We start from the raw sequence: 18,044 nt of genomic DNA on the forward strand, positions 1-18,044 counted from the left end.
GGAATTTCTCTTTAATGCCTGGTTCATCCCTTCTACCCAGTCCAAACTCTGTGGATGCCCTGGGGTGTGTAATTCTCATTTTATTCCCAAGGCTGGAGTTATTTGCTGTAAGACTTTGGACATGAAATGGGTTCCTCTATCTGAGCCTATTCTATTAAGCATTCCATACCTGGGAATAATTTGTTCCAAGATTTACATACCACATTAGCTGTAGTTCTGACAGTGGGAACAGCTTCTACCCAATGAGTCAAATGGTCTATTATTGCTAATAAAAACTTCCACCTCTGCACTTGGGGAAGGTCAGTAAAGTCCAGTTGATACTTTGAAACAGTCACAGAGCTAACTCATAGCTTCCTAATGCTGTTCTTCTCATTACCTTTTTATTTACTTTTTGGCAAGTTATAGATTTCCCAGTTATTAACTTTGTCAATCCAAAAATTCCAATCTACACATAATTCCTTAAAAAGTGGTGTGATAAATGGATGTGATTTGTGCTGAATAAGTTGTAATTACATCAATAATTTGGGAAAATAATTGGAAAAGTGGATGTGATTAGTGTTACAAAGCAGATGGGTTTCTTCAAGAATACACGTGGGAAGCAGGATGCAGGAGCTGGATTCGGCCTTGGGATGGAGGAAGTCAGGAACTGACCCCCAAACCAAAATTGGCAACAACTGAAGCTAAAAGACAACTCTCAGAGCAGGATTTACCTTCAATATGAATAAAATCGGGACCATTCCAGATAGGGAAGTGAAAATAGTGGTCTTATCTATGAAATAATAAGGCTTAATTGGAACATAATGCATCAAGCTCAATGTGCATGCACAACCTGCCAGGTCACTCAGAGGACAGCGAGGAGGACAGCGAGCCTTGCTCCAAGAAGACCCCAAAGAGACCAGAAGACCCCAAAGCAACAATGGGAGAGTGTGCTGTGCAGTGGAGTGATGTGGATTTCCAGAATTAAAACTGGGAGGAGATTTACAGGAACTAATGATGGATATGTATTAGCACACAGTACAAAAGTTGTGCCTTTGAATGGGTGGCAGGGTGAGAAGCCCTCCCCGTATCCCGTATCCCGATCGGTTTCGCTTATGCTTTACCTGAACCATTGCCAAAATAACTCTTTGTGACCACTTCATTGTATTTTATTGTATGAAACTGAACATATGGGACCCCATTCATAAAAGTGATAACACAAACCCCAATGAGTTTTTTGATGCATGTCTTCGAATATTTTCCTCTTAAGCGACTTATTAAGAAACTGCCTCTCATCAGGAAGTTTCCATTTCCCACATGGATCTTGCTTTCCCCCTATTTTATGTAATTCCTTTTATTCTACTTCACTAAACTTTGACATTTCCAATACTTTCTGATCGGGAGTCAGAATTAACATAACTCTTTTGCTCCCATTTTCTGCTGCATCTCTAACCTTTTGATCTGCCAACTTATTCCCTCTATGTTTAAAACCATTCCCCCTTGATATCCTTTAATGCGTACTACACCTAACTCTTCAGGAAGTTTCAATGAGTCTCTCATGTACCAGTCCCTTTTCTTTTGGATTGAGTAAATCCCTTTCTTCCCAAAATCTTCCAAACGTGTGTACTACCTAAAAAGCATACTTTGAATCCTGAGCCCATCGCCGGGGGCTCCGGGGGGTTTCTCGCCCTGCCCGAGAGCCGCTGCTGCTGCGGCCGTGGGGCAGAGGGGGAGCGAAAGGGGGGTCCGGGGCGGGAGCGGAGGAGGAGGAGCGGGAGGAAGGGCAGCGGCAGAGAGGAAGGGGAGGAGCAGGAGCAGGAGGAGCGGTTAGAGGAGCAGCAGGAGGGGAGCAGAGGAAGGAAGGAGCATTGCGGGGTGGCAGGGCGAGCCCGCGGAGCCCGCAGCTCGGCTGGCCCCGGCAGCATCGCATTGCCCTGCGTGCCGCAGGTGAGCGGGGAGGGGAGGCTCGGCCCGAGTCTGTGGCGGCAGCTGCGGGAGGGGATTCTTTTGGGGGGTTTGTTGGGGTTTGTTTGGTGAGGTTTGGACCCCGCCGATTGCGGAGTCATGTCCCAGATGTCGGTGATGTTCCAGATTTCGGTGTCGCAGGGAGGGGAATGTTTTAATTTCTCTGAGGAGGGGATGTTTTTGTCTGTTGCCGGAGTGCAGAGCTGAGCCGTAAATGGCCCCGGGGGGATTTGTCGGGGCCCACGTGGCGCTCGGGCCGGAGCGGCGGGCGGGCCATGGGTTTTGGGGATGGGCGGGAGGGGCGGGGGACGAAAGGCGGGAGCCCCGGCGTGGGGAGAGGGGCGATAGCAGAGCCGGGGGGGCTGCGGCAGGCTGGAGGGGTGGTGGAGGCGGGGGATGAGTGGGCGCGGGCGGGCGGAGCCTGAAAGTCTTGTCGGGGAGCGGGGGAAGGCGTGAGTGCGCGGAGTGGGGGGATGCTGGAGAAGGGGGCCCAGGGACAGCTGGGAGCCACGTTGGAATCAGGGGAGGATGAGCCCTGGGACTCCCAAAGCCCCTCAGCCCAAAACTCCCTCGGCATGGCTGAGCAGGACCCAGGACAGGCGGGAGATGCCCCGGACCCACAGAACCCCCAGGAGCTCTAAGAATTGGGACCCCCATAAGCCCAATGTAAGGACACTGGAAACAGGGAACTCCTGGGAGAGGGTTTTTTGTTTCCTCCTTGATTTTTTGAGGATTTTCTGGCCATCAGACATTTGGTGACTTCTAGGGATGGACATGGCCAGTGGGACCTTCAAAGGCAGTGCACTCAGTTCTTATTTCTCCCCCAAAGCAGGATTTCCCGTTCCCAAGACTTATCTGGAGAGAGGAGGAGGCTGTGATGAAGCGGAAATTGCCCCGGGACCCCCAGGCAGGTGAGGAGGAAGGCAGTGCCTCTTTCCCCCTCTCTCCTGCTCCATCTCCCAGCCCAGCAGGGCCCCCGGCTGCAGGACAGCCCTGCTGCCGATGCTGTCCTGCTGGGGAGGCACTGGGGGGATCTCCTTGCCCTTCCCTCTGGCAGGGAGGCAAATCCCATCCTCTCCCTGTCCTTCCTCCTCCAGACAAGGAGCTGAGGATGGAGAGCAGGGAGGACAAATCCCCACGGCAAAACCTCCCGGCAGAGGCAGTTTTGAGCGTCTCAAGACCGCAGGAATCCAACAGGGAGGAAAAGCCCCGGAGATCCTGCAGGAGGAGGGGCTGCAAACCCAGCCCAGAGTGCTCGGAGCAGGAAAGATCCACCCTGTGTGGGGAAGGCAGCCAGAGATCTGGCCAGGGCTCTGAGGTGGTGGTCCATAAAGAGGACCGTGATGGCAAAAAGCCCCACAAGTGCTTGGAATGTGGGAAGAGTTTCCCCAAGCATTCCCTCCTGGTCTGCCACCAGAAGATCCACACTGGGGAAAGGCCCTACGAGTGTGGGGAATGTGGGGAGAGGTTCAGGATCAGCTCCCACCTGTACCGCCACCAGAAGATCCACACTGGGGAACGGCCCTACACATGTGGGGAATGTGGGAAAAGCTTCAGGGAGACCTCTGATCTGATGTGCCACCAGAGAGTCCACACGGGGGAACGGCCCTACGAGTGTGGGGAATGTGGACAGAGCTTCAGCGTCAGCTCCCACCTGATCGTCCACCAGAGGATCCACAGTGGGGAACGGCCCTACGAGTGTGGGGAATGTGGGAAGAGCTTCAGGCTGAGCTCCGGTTTGATCCACCACCAGAGGATTCACACCGGGGAACGGCCCTATAAATGTGGAGAATGTGAGAAAGGCTTCACAAGCAGCTCCCACCTGCATCGCCACCAGATGATCCACATGGGGATACGACCCTATGTGTGTGGGGAATGTGGGAAGGGCTTCCGTGACAGCACTCGCCTGATCATGCACCAGGCAATGCACACTGGGGAAAGCCCCTACACGTGCTCAGAATGTGGGAAGAGCTTCATGGAGAACTTCAAGCTGATGGTCCACCAGAGGATCCACACCAGGGAGAAGCCATACAAGTGTGGGGAATGTGGGAAAAGATTCAGCCAGAGCGCCAACCTTATTGTCCACCAGAGGATCCACACTGGGGAGAAGCCCTACAAGTGCGGGGAATGTGGAAAATGCTTCAGCCAGAGCGCCAACCTAATTGTGCACCAGAGGATCCACACTGGGGAGAGGCCCTACAAGTGCTCAGAATGTGGGAAAAGCTTTAGCCAGAGATCCAGCCTGATTGTTCACCAGAGGATCCACACTGGGGAGAAGCACTATGAGTGTTCAGAGTGTGGGAAGAGGTTTCAGAGAAGATATCATCTCCTCAAGCATCAGCAGATTCACACAGAATAGAGGCGCTTGCGCAGCTCTGAGTGTGGGAGGGGCTTTAGGAAAATCTCCACTTGTGTCACCCCCCAGTGGATCCACGCTGGGGAGAGTCCCTAACAGTGTCCCAAGAGTGGAAAGAGCGTATCCTGGACCTTTACAGTGACCCACCAGCAACGGAGGCAGGAGTAAGGGAAGCCCAACAAGTACTTTGTGTGGGAGAGGACCTTTGGGCGCTGCTCCAATTCCATCCCCCATTGGAGGACCCCCATGGGATGATGCACAGTGGTCCTCGTTGGGCAGAGACTTGGAGATCCATGGTGCTGGCGATCCACTGGCTGGTGGTCTCCACATCTTCCTGGCTCTGTTTGGACACCTGGATGCAAGAGGAGATGAAGGGGACATGGCCTTGGACAGTGATATGGGGAGTCATGGACATGGAAGGAGACATGGGTGACACGGGCATGAGTGGGTGTCGTGGTGTGTGTTTTCGATTGTCATTCGGTCCTAGTAGTCAGTTCTATAACCCCCTCCCTCTTTTCTATTTTTATAGCAAATTTGTTGCCTATGTGTTGTTCCTATCTCTCCTATGTTGGTGGTTTTGCCCTAGGTGTCCCTCTCCCCAAAGACCTGCCCTTTTGTTCCCTGTCCCTGCTCCCATTGAGTGTCATCCCCTTCCCGTGCCTGCCCCTTTCTCTAGAAACTTCCCTCTCCATTTTGTATCCTTGGAGGAGGCCCCAAGGATTGGTTTCAGTTGTTCTCCTCCCCTGCAATCCCCTCTTGGGTTAAACATTGGATCCCCGCCTTGTGTTCCTGCCCAGGTTTCTCGCAGCTGGTTAAAGACTGTGCCACCCCTAAGGCCTCCCCTGGATATCAGTGGTTGTGTGCCTTTGTTCAGGGTTTTTCTGTCCCTGACCCCCTGGGAATAAGCCCCTTTGGAAAACACACAGAGACCTCTCCCTGTTCCTTGTGCCCCCCTCGTCGCAGTCCCCCCGTGCCGTAGAGCATCTGTGCCCCACAGCCGCAGCCCAGGTTCAGCAGCTTTCTGGGGGCGGCCGCTCTCGCCGACGGCGTCGGGAGTGAACCGGGCTGAAGGAATCCGGCACCGCAGCAGCTGGGGATGGGGAGAGCCATGAATGGGGATATGGTGGCGATCCGGGCGTGGATGGGGACGTCAGGGGACACGGACATGGGTGGGGACACGTGGGGGACAGGGACATGGGGGGGACATGGGGTGAACTCCCAGGGAATGTGGAGGATGGTGGGTTTGATCCAGTTGAGGGTTCTTGGGAGGGACGTGGAGTGCCGTGTCATGGAAAGTGAAATTCCAAAGCACTTCGGTGTGTGCCATGGATCCAGAAGGGGAATTCCCAAGGCTCCCAGGGGCTGCTTCTGCCCCGCTTCCCAAGGGAGCTGTGGTGGGGCAGGTGGCAAGGTGCAGAAGCTGTGTGGTAGGCTACCAGAGCAGACAGCAGAGGTGGCTTTGCTGGACATTTTCCAGCCCATTCCCAGCTCAAAGCTGTGGGAAGTAGAAAAGGAAAGTGAGTCTCTGAGAGAATCCCAGAACGACTGCGAGGAAAAGGTGTGGAAGCCCCTGCTGTGGTTCCCCTGATGGTGGGACCGCTAAATCTCTGAAATTCCAATTCATCCCAAAATTTTAGAAGATCTCTACATAAACGAAGATTAAAAGCAGTGTCCTCCTAAGGATCAAATCTTCTCCAAAGAAGCAGAGTAATATTCCGTGTGCCCTAAGTATGAATATGTAGGGACCCTGGCCATGGGCTGCAGTCCCAGAGGGAAAGACACCTCTACGCCAGGGAAGGTGCAAATGAGACCACAGCACCAGAACCCACTGGTTCTATTGATCATGTATTTTACTGCAGATAGTATTGACCAGGAAATGTGAGGTAGAGAAATAGGAAAGAGGTCTCAGGGACATAAAGAATTAGGAAAGATCTCTGGCTCGTATTCGGCAGCTGCCGGGGAGACTCGCAGACCACAGCGCCTTTTCCAATTCCTGCCAGAGGATGCAATGACCAATTTCCTGTGAAACACAAGTCTAGTCTCCTGTGAAAATTTAAAAGTTTAATAAAGGACAATAGGAGACAACAACCATCGAGCAAAGATATTTTGCCCCTGCTGTGTCTTCACTCTTAGCCAAGAGCACCCCTGTTATTTGGGAAACATCCTTGAGATACCATTTGAAATGCATAAGTCTTTTCCATATTAATAAACAATTATGACATAAGTACAATTATATAATAATTATAAGTAAAGTTTATAAAATTCTAATAATTCTTAGAATAACTAATCAAAGTAAATTTTATTAAACTTAGATTTAGGAAAAATTGTACTTATAATGTATTTTCTATATTCCGAGAACTGTTTAGCATAGCTCCTCTTCGGTTCTGCCTTTTTAGGGCAAGCGGGTTCCCTGGTTATGGTTTTAGTCCATTTTTATCATAACCTTCAGGTTTGGACCTTAGTCTGTCCTGGTTTGTAAGATAAGCTTGTATTCTATTTGCCATCTGTTGGGGGTTGGGCAGGTTTGTTATCTCTTCCAAAGACAATGGTTTGCCCCGTAGAGGTAATGGTTTGTTTATACACCATTGACTGACTCACTGCAGGGCTGGTAAATGTAACACCATCCCATTGTGAGGTGTTCCACCCAGAGGGGGAAGCCAAGCACTCTTTTATGGTATAAAGTGGTAACTTTTTGGGGACAGAGCAGCTCTCTCTTTGGGGGATTTCCAGAGAAGCAGCTCCATGGGCGGCTCTCGCAGCGAAGCAGCCGGAGCGTGCTGAGGCAGCGGCGGCAGAGCTCGGAGGCGGCCCCGGCGCAGAGGAAGCCCGACCCGACTGCCACCAGATCTTCAGAGAAAACTATACCTTCTAAAGATCACCACTGCAGCTGCAATTCATCAGCCAATGCAAGAGGAGCAGCTGTCATTTCAACCGGACTGCTACCAACACCCCGACTCTTCAGGTTGTGGACTTTATCACTAGTTTTTATTTGTACCAATTGCATTTGCCTTTTTAAATTGTTGTCTAGTTTTCTCCTAGAAAAGAATTGTTACTCCCATTCCCATATCTTTGCCTGAGAGCCTTTTAATTTAAAGATCCTGGTAATTCGGAGGGAGGGGGGAGTTTGCCTTCTCCATTGCACAGGAGGCTTTGCCCTCTTTCACAGACTCCTGTCTTGTCAAACCAAGACAGATTTTGGCGCACCAACGTGGGGCCCGAGGGCATTGAGAGGGAAAAAGGATTAACAGTTCTTAAGTAATTTGGTTTTGTTTTTGTTGTTGTTGTGTGTAGAAACATCTTAAGCATCACCATGTGGTCTAGTTTACCTTGGTTTGGGTGTCATGTGATCGTAGCTATACTTTTCCCATTTGCAGACCCTTATCTAAAAATGGGTCCTATAACTAAGGCTACTGTGTCTGTTATCAAGTTTGGCTTCTGGGTTAATTGAGTAAGGAATTCATGGATCTTTAATTTCCTCTGGAAGGCAGGTACATGGATTCATAGCTATCACACACTAACTGTATGTTTTTGGGGTTACTTTAATAATGGTACCTACTGCGAGGAAATAGCACCTGGGGAAACTTTCTCCCAGCCTCTTAACCATCTTTTTGGGTCTGCTCCACCAGCTCTCAAAGGGTTAAGATCCTCTCTAAGTGCTAATGTGTCCTGGGTTGTAAGATAAGCTTGTATTCTATTTGCCATCTGTTGAAGGCAAACCTGTTGGACAGGTTTTGTTATCTTTTCCAAGAACCGGTTTTGCTCCTAAGAGGTAATGGTTCGTTAGTGGGCCATTGACTGATTCAATGCAGAGCTGGTAACATAACACCATCCTATTGTGAGATGTTCCACCCAGAGGGGGAAGCCAAGCACTCTTTTATTGGATATAAGGGGGTACCTTTTTGGGGACAGAGCAGCTCTTTACTTTGGGGGATTGCCAGAGAAGCAGCTCTCTTTGGCGGCACTCGCAGTGAAGCAGCCGGAGTGCGCTGAGGCGACGGCGGAGGAGCTCGGAGGCAACCCCGGCGCAGAGGAAGACCGGCCCCACTGCCACCAGATCTTCAGAGGAAAACTATACCCTTCTAAAGATCACCATTGCAGCTGCAATTCATCAACCACTGCAAGGGGATCAATCGTCCCAGCAGGACTGCTACTGGCACCCCGAATCCTCAGGTTCTGTACTTTTTCACTAGTTTTGTTTGTACCGATTGCATTTGCCTTTTTAAATTGTTGTCTATTTTTCTCCTAGTAAAGAATTGTTACTCCCATTCCCATATCTTTGCCTGAGAGCCTTTTGATTTAAAACTCCTAGTAATTCGGAGGGAGGGGGTTTACCTTCTCCATTGCACAGGAGGCTTTAGCCCTCCTTCGCAGATTCCTGTCTTGTCGAACCTAGACATAATGATATCATACAATGGCTGGTGTTGCTGATCTGCCTGTTATATTTAGCACTCAGAGATAAGGGAAGATCAACCTGGATAACTACCCTCACACCTACACCAGAGGCTAGAGATGCTCCTGCAGAACCTGACACTGCCCCAGAGACTTGAGATGCTGCTACTCCAGAGCCTGACCCTGCCCCACAGCCCACCTCAGAAATGAACCGCCCAGATTGGGTGAGGGTTCTGGTTAAGGAGATGCGAGAGATGCTGAAGGAGTGCATTTCCCCAGCTGGTGAGAAACCGGCCTTTTGCCTTGAGGAGGGACAGTCTAATAGTACAGCTGTGGAACCCACAGATGTTACAACTGTCCAGGTTCCAGCTGAACCACAAGGGCAGTCACAGCCAGCAGCAGTTGCCCCGGTAGAAACAAGGAAGTCTAAGATGAAAGCAGAGCATTCCCAACGTTTCTATATTCCAAGAACTGTTTAGCATAGCTCCTCTTCGGTTCTGCCTTTTTAGGGCAAGCGGGTTCCCTGGTTATGGTTTTAGTCCATTTTTATCATAACCTTCAGGTTTGGACCTTAGTCCTTGCTGTCTTCAGAGGGTGAGTGCTGAGAGGTGCATACCTGTAGCAGGTGTGCTCATCCTGTATTCCTTGGATGTGATCCCATCCAAGCAGGCATTGCAACACAAGCACACTAGATCAGCTATTTCACTAAGCTTAATTAACAACACAAACAAAAACTATATTTTTATAACAGAGTTACTTTAACACAACCCTTATAGAAGCCCTTTTAATATTTTCGAGAAGCCAATGTTATAATATGTATCTGTAAGGCTGCTCAGCGGTGAGTCCGCAGTTCCCGGGCAGAGCCGCAGCGCCCAGCGCTCCCCACTTGCATCTCACCTGCGCCGCCCGCTCGCATCCAGCGAGCCCCGGGAGCGGGATTTTGGCTGGGCGGGAGGGGCACGGGACGGACGGGTCTGCACTGGGGCCCCCGAGCCCCCTGCCCATCGCCGGGGGCTCCGGGGGGTTTCTCGCCCTGCCCGAGAGCCGCTGCTGCTGCGGCCGTGGGGCAGAGGGGGAGCGAAAGGGGGGTCCGGGGCGGGAGCGGAGGAGGAGGAGCGGGAGGAAGGGCAGCGGCAGAGAGGAAGGGGAGGAGCAGGAGCAGGAGGAGCGGGAAGAGGAGCAGCAGGAGGGGAGCAGAGGAAGGAAGGAGCATTGCGGGGTGGCAGGGCGAGCCCGCGGAGCCCGCAGCTCGGCTGGCCCCGGCAGCATCGCATTGCCCTGCGTGCCGCAGGTGAGCGGGGAGGGGAGGCTCGGCCCGAGTCTGTGGCGGCAGCTGCGGGAGGGGATTCTTTTGGGGGGTTTGTTGGGGTTTGTTTGGTGAGGTTTGGACCCCGCCGATTGCGGAGTCATGTCCCAGATGTATTTCGGTGTCGCAGGGAGGGGAATGTTTTAATTTCTCTGAGGAGGGGATGTTTTTGTCTGTTGCCGGAGTGCAGAGCTGAGCCGTAAATGGCCCCGGGGGGATTTGTCGGGGCCCACGTGGCGCTCGGGCCGGAGCGGCGGGCGGGCCATGGGTTTTGGGGATGGGCGGGAGGGGCGGGGGACGAAAGGCGGGAGCCCCGGCGTGGGGAGAGGGGCGATAGCAGAGCCGGGGGGGCTGCGGCAGGCTGGAGGGGTGGTGGAGGCGGGGGATGAGTGGGCGCGGGCGGGCGGAGCCTGAAAGTCTTGTCGGGGAGCGGGGGAAGGCGTGAGTGCGCGGAGTGGGGGGATGCTGGAGTAGGGGGCCCTGGGACAGCTGGGAGCCACGTTGGAATCAGGGGAGGATGAGCCCTGGGACTCCCAAAGCCCCTCAGCCCAAAACCCCCTCGGCATGGCTGAGCAGGACCCGGGACAGGAGGGAGATGCCCCGGACCCACAGAACCCCCCAGCAGCTGTGGGAAGGGGGACCTCAAAAGACATATGTAAGGACACTGGAAACAGGGAACTCCTGGGAGAGGGTTTTTGGTTTCCTCCTTGATTTTTGGAGGTTTTTCTGGCTACCAGACACTCGCTGACTTGTAGGGATGGACTTGGCCAGTGGGGCCCTCAAAGGCAATGCACTCAATTCTTGTTTTTCCTCCAAAGCAGGATTTCCCGTTCCCAAGACTTATCTGGAGAGAGGAGGAGGCTGTGTTGAAGCAGAAATTGCCCCAGGACACCCACGGAGTTGAGGAGGAAATCAGGGCCAATTTACCCTTCTCTCCTTCTCCATCTCCCAGCTCCCGGCTGCAGGACAGCCCTGCTGCCGATGCTCTCCTGCTGGGGAGGCACTGGGGGAATCTCCTTCCCTCTGGCAGGGAGGCAAATCCCATCCTCTCCTTGTCCTTCCTCCCCCAGACAAGGAGTTGGGGATGGTGACTAGGGAGGACAAATTCCCCCAGCAGAACGTCATGGCAGAGACCTTTTTGAGTGTCTTGAGAGCGCAGGAATGCAATGGGGAGGAAAAGCCACGGAGATCCCACAGGAGCAGGGGCTGCAAACCCAGCCCAGTGTTCTCTGAGGAGGAAATGCCCCCGCTATGGGAGGGAGAGAGTCAGAGATCTGGCCCGGGCTCTGAGGTGGTGGTCCAAAAGGAGTCCCATGATGGTAAGAAGATCCACCAGTGCGGGGAATGTGGGAAGAGCTTTAGAATCAGCTCCCACCTGTACCGCCACCAGAAGATCCACACCGGGGAACGGCCCTACACATGTGGGGAATGTGGGAAAAGCTTCAGGGACACCTCTGATCTGATGTGCCACCAGAGAGTCCACACTGGGGAACGGCCCTACGAGTGTGGGGAATGTGGACAGAGCTTCAGTGTCAGCTCCCACCTGATCGTCCACCAGAGGATCCACAGTGGGGAACGGCCCTACGAGTGTGGGGAATGTGGGAAGAGCTTCAGGCTGAGCTCCAGTTTGATCCGCCACCAGAGAATTCACACCGGGGAACGGCCCTATAAATGTGGAGAATGTGGGAAAGGCTTCACAAAGAGCTCCCACCTGAACCGCCACCAGATGATCCATACGGGGATACGACCCTATGTGTGTGGGGAATGTGGGAAGGGCTTCCGTGACAGCTCTGACCTGATCATGCACCAGGCAATGCACACTGGAGATTGCCCCTACAAGTGCTCAGAATGTGGGAAGAGCTTCAGCCAGAGATCCAACCTGATTGCCCACCAGAGGATCCACACTGGGGAGAAGCACTATGAGTGTTCTGAGTGTGCGGAGAAATTTCACAGCAGATACCGTCTCCTCAAGCATCAGCAGATTCACACAGAATAGAGGCTCTTCCGCTACCCTGACTGATGAAAGGGCTTTAAGAAAATCTCCACTCACCTCACCCACCAGTGGATCCACACTGGGAAGAGTCTAAACAGTGTCTCAAGAGTGGGAAGAGCATATCCCAGACATTCACAGTGAATCAACAGCAAGGGAGGGAGCAGTAAGGGCAACCCAATAAGTGCTCCGTGTGCAGGAGGAGCTTTGGGTGCTGCTCCAACTCCTTCCCGCATTGGAGGACCCCCATGGGATGATGCACAGTGGTCCTCATTGGGCAGAGACTTGGTGATCCATGGTGCTGCTGATCCTCTGGCTGGTGGTCTCCACATGTTCCTGGCTCTGTGTGGGCACCTGGATGAAAGGGGTGCTGAAGGGGCTATGGCCTTGGACAGTGATATGGGGAGTCATGGACATGGAAGGAGACATGGGCGACACGGGCATGGGTGGGTGTCGCGGTGTGTACTTTCAGTTGTCATTCGTTCCTAGTAGTCAGTTCCATAACCCCCTCCCCGTTTTCTATTTTTAGAGCAAATTTGTAGCCCATATGTTGTTCCTATCTCTCCTATGTTGGTGTTTTTGCCCAAGGTGTCCGCTCCCCAAAGACCTGCCCTATTCTTCTCTGTCCCTGCTCCCATTGAGTGTCACCCCCTTCCCGTGCCTGCCCCTTTCTCTAGAAACTTCCCTCTCCATTTTGTATCCTTGGAGGAGGCCCCAAGGATTGGTTTCAGTTGTTCTCCTCCCCTGCGATCCCCTCTTGGGTTAAACATTGGATCCCCACCTTGTGTTCCTGCCCAGGTTTCTCGCAGCTGGTTAAAGACTGTGCTGCCCCTAAGGCCTCCCCTGGATATCAGTGGTTGTGTGCCTTTGTTCAGGGTCTTTCTGTCCCTGACCCCCTGGGAATAAGCCCCTTTGGAAAACACACAGGAGACCTCTCCCTGTTCCTTGTGCCCCCCTCGTCGCAGTCCCCCCGTGCCGTAGAGCATCTGTGCCCCACAGCCGCAGCCCAGGTTCAGCAGCTTTCTGGGGGCGGCCGCTCTCGCCGACGGCGTCGGGAGTGAACCGGGCTGAAGGAATCCGGCACCGCAGCAGCTGGGGAGGGGGAGAGCCATGAATGGGGATATGGTGGCGATCCGGGTGTGGATGGGGACGTCAGGGGACACGGACATGGGTGGGGACACGTGGGGGACAGGGACATGGGGGGGACATGGGGTGAACTCCCAGGGAATGTGGAGGATGGTGGGTTTGATCCAGTTGAGGGTTCTTGGGAGGGACGTTTAGTGCCGTGCCATGTAAAGTGAAATTCCAAAGCGCTTGGGCGTGTGCCATGGATCCAGAAGGGAAATTCCCAAGGCTCCCAGGGGCTGCTTCTGCCCTGCTTCCCAAGGGAGCTGTGGTGGGGCAGGTGGCAAGGTGCAGAAGCTGTGTGGTAGGCTACCAGAGCAGACATCAGAGGTGGCTTTGCTGGACATTTCCAGCCCATTCCCAGCTCAAAGCTGTGGGAAGTAGAAAAGGAAAGTGAGAATCCCAGAACGACTGCAGGGAAAGGGTGTGGAAGCCCCTCCTGTGGTTCCCCTCTTGGGGAGACCCCTAATTCTCCTAGATTCCAATTCATCCCAAAATATTAGAAGGTTTCCACATAATTGAAGATTAAAAGCAGTGTCCTCCTAAGGATCAAAACTTCTCAAAAGATGCAAAGCAATATTCCGTGTACCCTAAGTATGAATATGTAGGGACCCTGGCCGTGGGCTGCAGTCCCAGAGGGAGAGACACCTCTACCCGAGGGAAGGTGCAAATGAGACCACAGCACCGCAACCCACGTATTTTTTTGAACATGTATTTTACTGAAGATAGTATTGACCAAGGAATGTGAGGTAGAGAAATAGGAAAGAGGTCTCAGGGTCATAAAGAATTAGGAAAGATCTGTGGCTCGGACTTGGCAGCTGCCGGGGAGACTCGCAGAGCGCAGCGCCTTTTCCAGTTCCTGCCACAGGACGCACTGACCAATTTCCTGTGAAACACTCGTCCAGTCTCCTGTGAAAATTTAAAAGTTTAATAAAGGACAATAGGAGACAACAACCATTGAGCAATGATGTTATAGCCATGCTGTTTCTTCACACATGGCCAAGAACTCCCCTGCTACTTTGGAAACCTTCTTGAGATACCATTTCCAATGCATCAGCCTGTTCTATATTCATAAACAATTATGCCGTATTAAAGGTATATTATAATTGTAAGTAAAGTTTATAAAATTCTAATAATTCTAATAATTATTAGAATATCTAATAGAAGTGAATTTTATTAAACTTATATTGGAAGGAACCTTTTCCTAAATCTAATTTACATATTCCAAGAACTGTTTATCATATCTCCTCCTCAGGTCTGCTTTTTTAGGTCATGCAGATTCCTTGGTTATTGTTTTAGTCCGTTTTTATCATAACCGTCACCTTTAGGCCTTGGTTCACGCTGTCTTCAGAGGGTGAGTGCTGAGAGGTGCATACCTGTAGCAGGTGTGCTCATCCTGTGTTCCTTGGATGGGATCCCACCCAAGCAGGCATTGCAACACAAGCACACTAGATCAGCTATTTCACTAAGCTTAATTAACAACACAAACAAAAACTATATTTTTATAACAGAGTTACTTTAACACAACCCTTATAGAAGCCCTTTTAATATTTTCGAGAAGCCAATGTTATAATATGTATCTGTAAGGCTGCTCAGCGGTGAGTCCGCAGTTCCCGGGCAGAGCCGCAGCGCCCAGCGCTCCCCACTTGCATCTCACCTGCGCCGCCCGCTCGCATCCAGCGAGCCCCGGGAGCGGGATTTTGGCTGGGCGGGAGGGGCACGGGACGGACGGGTCTGCACTGGGGGCCCCCGAGCCCCCTGCCCATCGCCGGGGGCTCCGGGGGGTTTCTCGCCCTGCCCGAGAGCCGCTGCTGCTGCGGCCGTGGGGCAGAGGGGGAGCGAAAGGGGGGTCCAGGGCGGGAGCGGAGGAGGAGGAGCGGGAGGAAGGGCAGCGGCAGAGAGGAAGGGGAGGAGCAGGAGCAGGAGGAGCGGTTAGAGGAGCAGCAGGAGGGGAGCAGAGGAAGGAAGGAGCATTGCGGGGTGGCAGGGCGAGCCCGCGGAGCCCGCAGCTCGGCTGGCCCCGGCAGCATCGCATTGCCCTGCGTGCCGCAGGTGAGCGGGGAGGGGAGGCTCGGCCCGAGTCTGTGGCGGCAGCTGCGGGAGGGGATTCTTTTGGGGGGTTTTTTGGGGTTTGTTTGGTGAGGTTTGGACCCCGCCGATTGCGGAGTCATGTCCCAGATGTCGGTGATGTCCCAGATTTCGGTGTCGCAGGGAGGGGAATGTTTTAATTTCTCTGAGGAGGGGATGTTTTTGTCTGTTGCCGGAGTGCAGAGCTGAGCCGTAAATGGCCCCGGGGGGATTTGTCGGGGCCCACGTGGCGCTCGGGCCGGAGCGGCGGGCGGGCCATGGGTTTTGGGGATGGGCGGGAGGGGCGGGGGACGAAAGGCGGGAGCCCCGGCGTGGGGAGAGGGGCGATAGCAGAGCCGGGGGGGCTGCGGCAGGCTGGAGGGGTGGTGGAGGCGGGGGATGAGTGGGCGCGGGCGGGCGGAGCCTGAAAGTCTTGTCGGGGAGCGGGGGAAGGCGTGAGTGCGCGGAGTGGGGGGATGCTGGAGAAGGGGGCCCAGGGACAGCTGGGAGCCACGTTGGAATCAGAGGAGTATGAGCCTTGGGACTCCCAAACCCCCTCAGCCCAAAACTCCCTCGGCATGGCTGAGCAGGACCCGGGACAGGCGGGAGATGCCCCGGACCCACAGAACCCCCCAGCAGCCGTGGGAAGGGGGACCATCATAAACCCAATGTAAGGACACTGGAAACAGGGAACTCCTGGGAGAGGTTTTTGGGTTTCCTCCTTGATTTTTGGAGGATTTTGTGGCTACCAGACACTCGCTGACTTGTAGGTATGCACTTGGCCAGTGGGATCTTCAAAGGCAATGCACTTGTTATAAATTGAGGTGAATAATTTGATTCAGCCTTTTAAGATCAATTACTAATTTTATTAATTACAGCAAGCGATAACAAGCAAACAGCGCTGGGTGCAGTTGGGGTGTCCGTGCTCCGCCAAGGGCTGACACCCCTCCCTCTCTTTGGTCACTTTTTATACTTTTCTTGAGAGTTTCACATACATACCTCCCCTGTGTTGTACTGGGCTGGCAACAGCAGATATCACAAGCGGGGTGATGGGTCTCTTCTGCTCCGGTTACCAGTTTCAGCCAGTCCTGCAAGATCTTTCTTACATATAAAGTCATTACTTTGTTTCACTATATTTGCTTGCAGTTACCAGCCTTGCCCAAGCCTGCAAGTTCCATGCCCCAACCCCTACATTTTATCTCTATCCTAATTTCACACTCTAGATGAACAAACAAGTCAATGCAGTTTTTTTACACACTCAACCCTTGATTTTACCCCGAAGCAGAATTTCCGATTCCGAAGCCTTATCTGGAGAGAGGAGGAGGCTGTGATGAAGCGGAAATTGCCCCGGGACCCCCAGGCAGGTGAGGAGGAAGGCAGTGCCCCTTTCCCCCTGTCTCCTGCTCCATCTCCCAGCCCAGCAGGGCCCCCGGCTGCAGGACAGCCCTGCTGCCGATGCTCTCCTGCTGGTGAGGCACTGGGGGGATCTCCTTGCCCTTCCCTCTGGCAGGGAGGCAAATCCCATCCTCTCCTTGTCCTTCCTCCCCTAGCCAAGGAGCTGAGGATGCAGACCAGGAAGAACAAATCCCTTCAGAAGAACTTCGTGGCTGAGGCCCTTTTGAGTTGCTCCTTGGTGCAGGAATCCAACGGGGAGGAAAAGCCCCGGAGATCCTGCAGGAGGAGGGGCTGCAAACCCATCCCAGGGTGCTCTGAGGAGGAAAGACCCACCCTGTGTGAGGAAGGCAGCCAGAGATCTGGCCAGGGCTCTGAGGTGGTGGTCCATGAGAAGCTTGATGATGGCACGAAGTCCCACAAGTGCTTGGAATGTGGGAAGAGTTTCCAAAAGCGCTCCCTCCTGGTTCGCCACCACAGGATCCACACTAGGGAACGGCCCTACAAGTGTGGGGAATGTGGGAAGAGCTTCAAGTTCAGCTCCCACCTGACAGACCACCAAGGGATCCACATCGGGGAGCAGCCCTACGAGTGCGGGGAATGTGGGAGGAGGTTCCGCCTGAGACACCACCTGGTCCAGCACCAGAGGACCCACACCGGGGAGAGGCCCTACGAGTGCGGGGAATGTGGAATGAGGTTCAGCATCAGCTCCCAGCTGAACGTCCACAAGAGGACCCACACTGATGAACGGCCCTATGAGTGTGGGGAGTGCGGGAAGAACTTCAGGAGGAACTCCCACCTGCACCGCCACCAGATGATCCACACGGGGATACGACCCTATGTATGTGGGGAATGTGGGAAGGGCTTCTGTGACAGCACTCGCTTGATCATCCACCAGGCAATGCACACTGGGGAAAGCCCCTACATGTGCTCAGAATGTGGGAAGAGCTTCATGGAGAACTTCATGCTGAAGGTCCACCAGAGGATCCACACTGGGGAGCAGCCCTACAAATGTGGGGAATGTGGGAAGGGCTTTAGGCAGAAAGGTCACCTTATAACGCACCAGATGATCCACACTGGGGAGCAGCCCTACAAATGTGGGGAATGTGGGAAGAGCTTTAGTCAGAAAGGTAACCTTTTAGTGCACCAGAGGATCCACACTGGGGAGAGGCCCTACAAGTGCAGGGAATGTGGGAAAAGCTTTCACCAGAGAACCAGCCTGAGTGTCCACCAGAGGATCCACACTGGGGAGAGGCCCTATGAGTGTTGTGAGTGTGGGGAGAGGTTTCAGAGCAGATACCGTCTCCTCAAGCATCAGAGGATTCACACAGAGTAGAGGCCCTTCCACTGTCCCGATTGCGGGAAGGGCTTTAAGAAAAACTCCACTCAGTCACACCTCAGTAGACCCACACTGGGTAGAGCTCCTAATAGTGTCCCAAGAGTGGGAAGAGCGTATCCCAGATCTTTACAGTAAAGCA

General features: G+C 53.4%; 2 protein-coding genes across 2 annotated transcripts in view; both read left to right on the forward strand.

Annotated features, from left to right (window-relative positions):
• The first annotated feature begins 1,623 nt into the window (after positions 1-1,623).
• Positions 1,624-12,528, forward strand: LOC110483670 (uncharacterized). Its single transcript, XM_085564369.1, is given in 4 exon segments — positions 1,624-1,923; positions 2,774-2,852; positions 3,039-4,391; positions 11,324-12,528. Coding segments are annotated over 3 exon segments (2,052 nt in total). The 5' UTR covers positions 1,624-1,923; positions 2,774-2,818; the 3' UTR covers positions 11,989-12,528.
• LOC144247857 (uncharacterized) overlaps positions 12,392-18,044 on the forward strand; it is a 29,819-nt gene continuing 24,166 nt past the window's right edge. Inside the window, 4 exon segments of the mRNA XM_085564077.1 lie at positions 12,392-12,428; positions 14,729-15,159; positions 16,460-16,538; positions 16,725-18,018. Coding sequence (XP_085420203.1) covers positions 12,392-12,428; positions 14,729-15,159; positions 16,460-16,538; positions 16,725-18,018 — 1,841 coding nt within the window.

The sequence above is a fragment of the Lonchura striata genome, chromosome 32 (genome assembly GCF_050655825.1).
Source record: "Lonchura striata isolate lonStrDom1 chromosome 32, ASM5065582v1, whole genome shotgun sequence".
NCBI classification, from domain to species: Eukaryota; Metazoa; Chordata; class Aves; order Passeriformes; family Estrildidae; genus Lonchura; species Lonchura striata.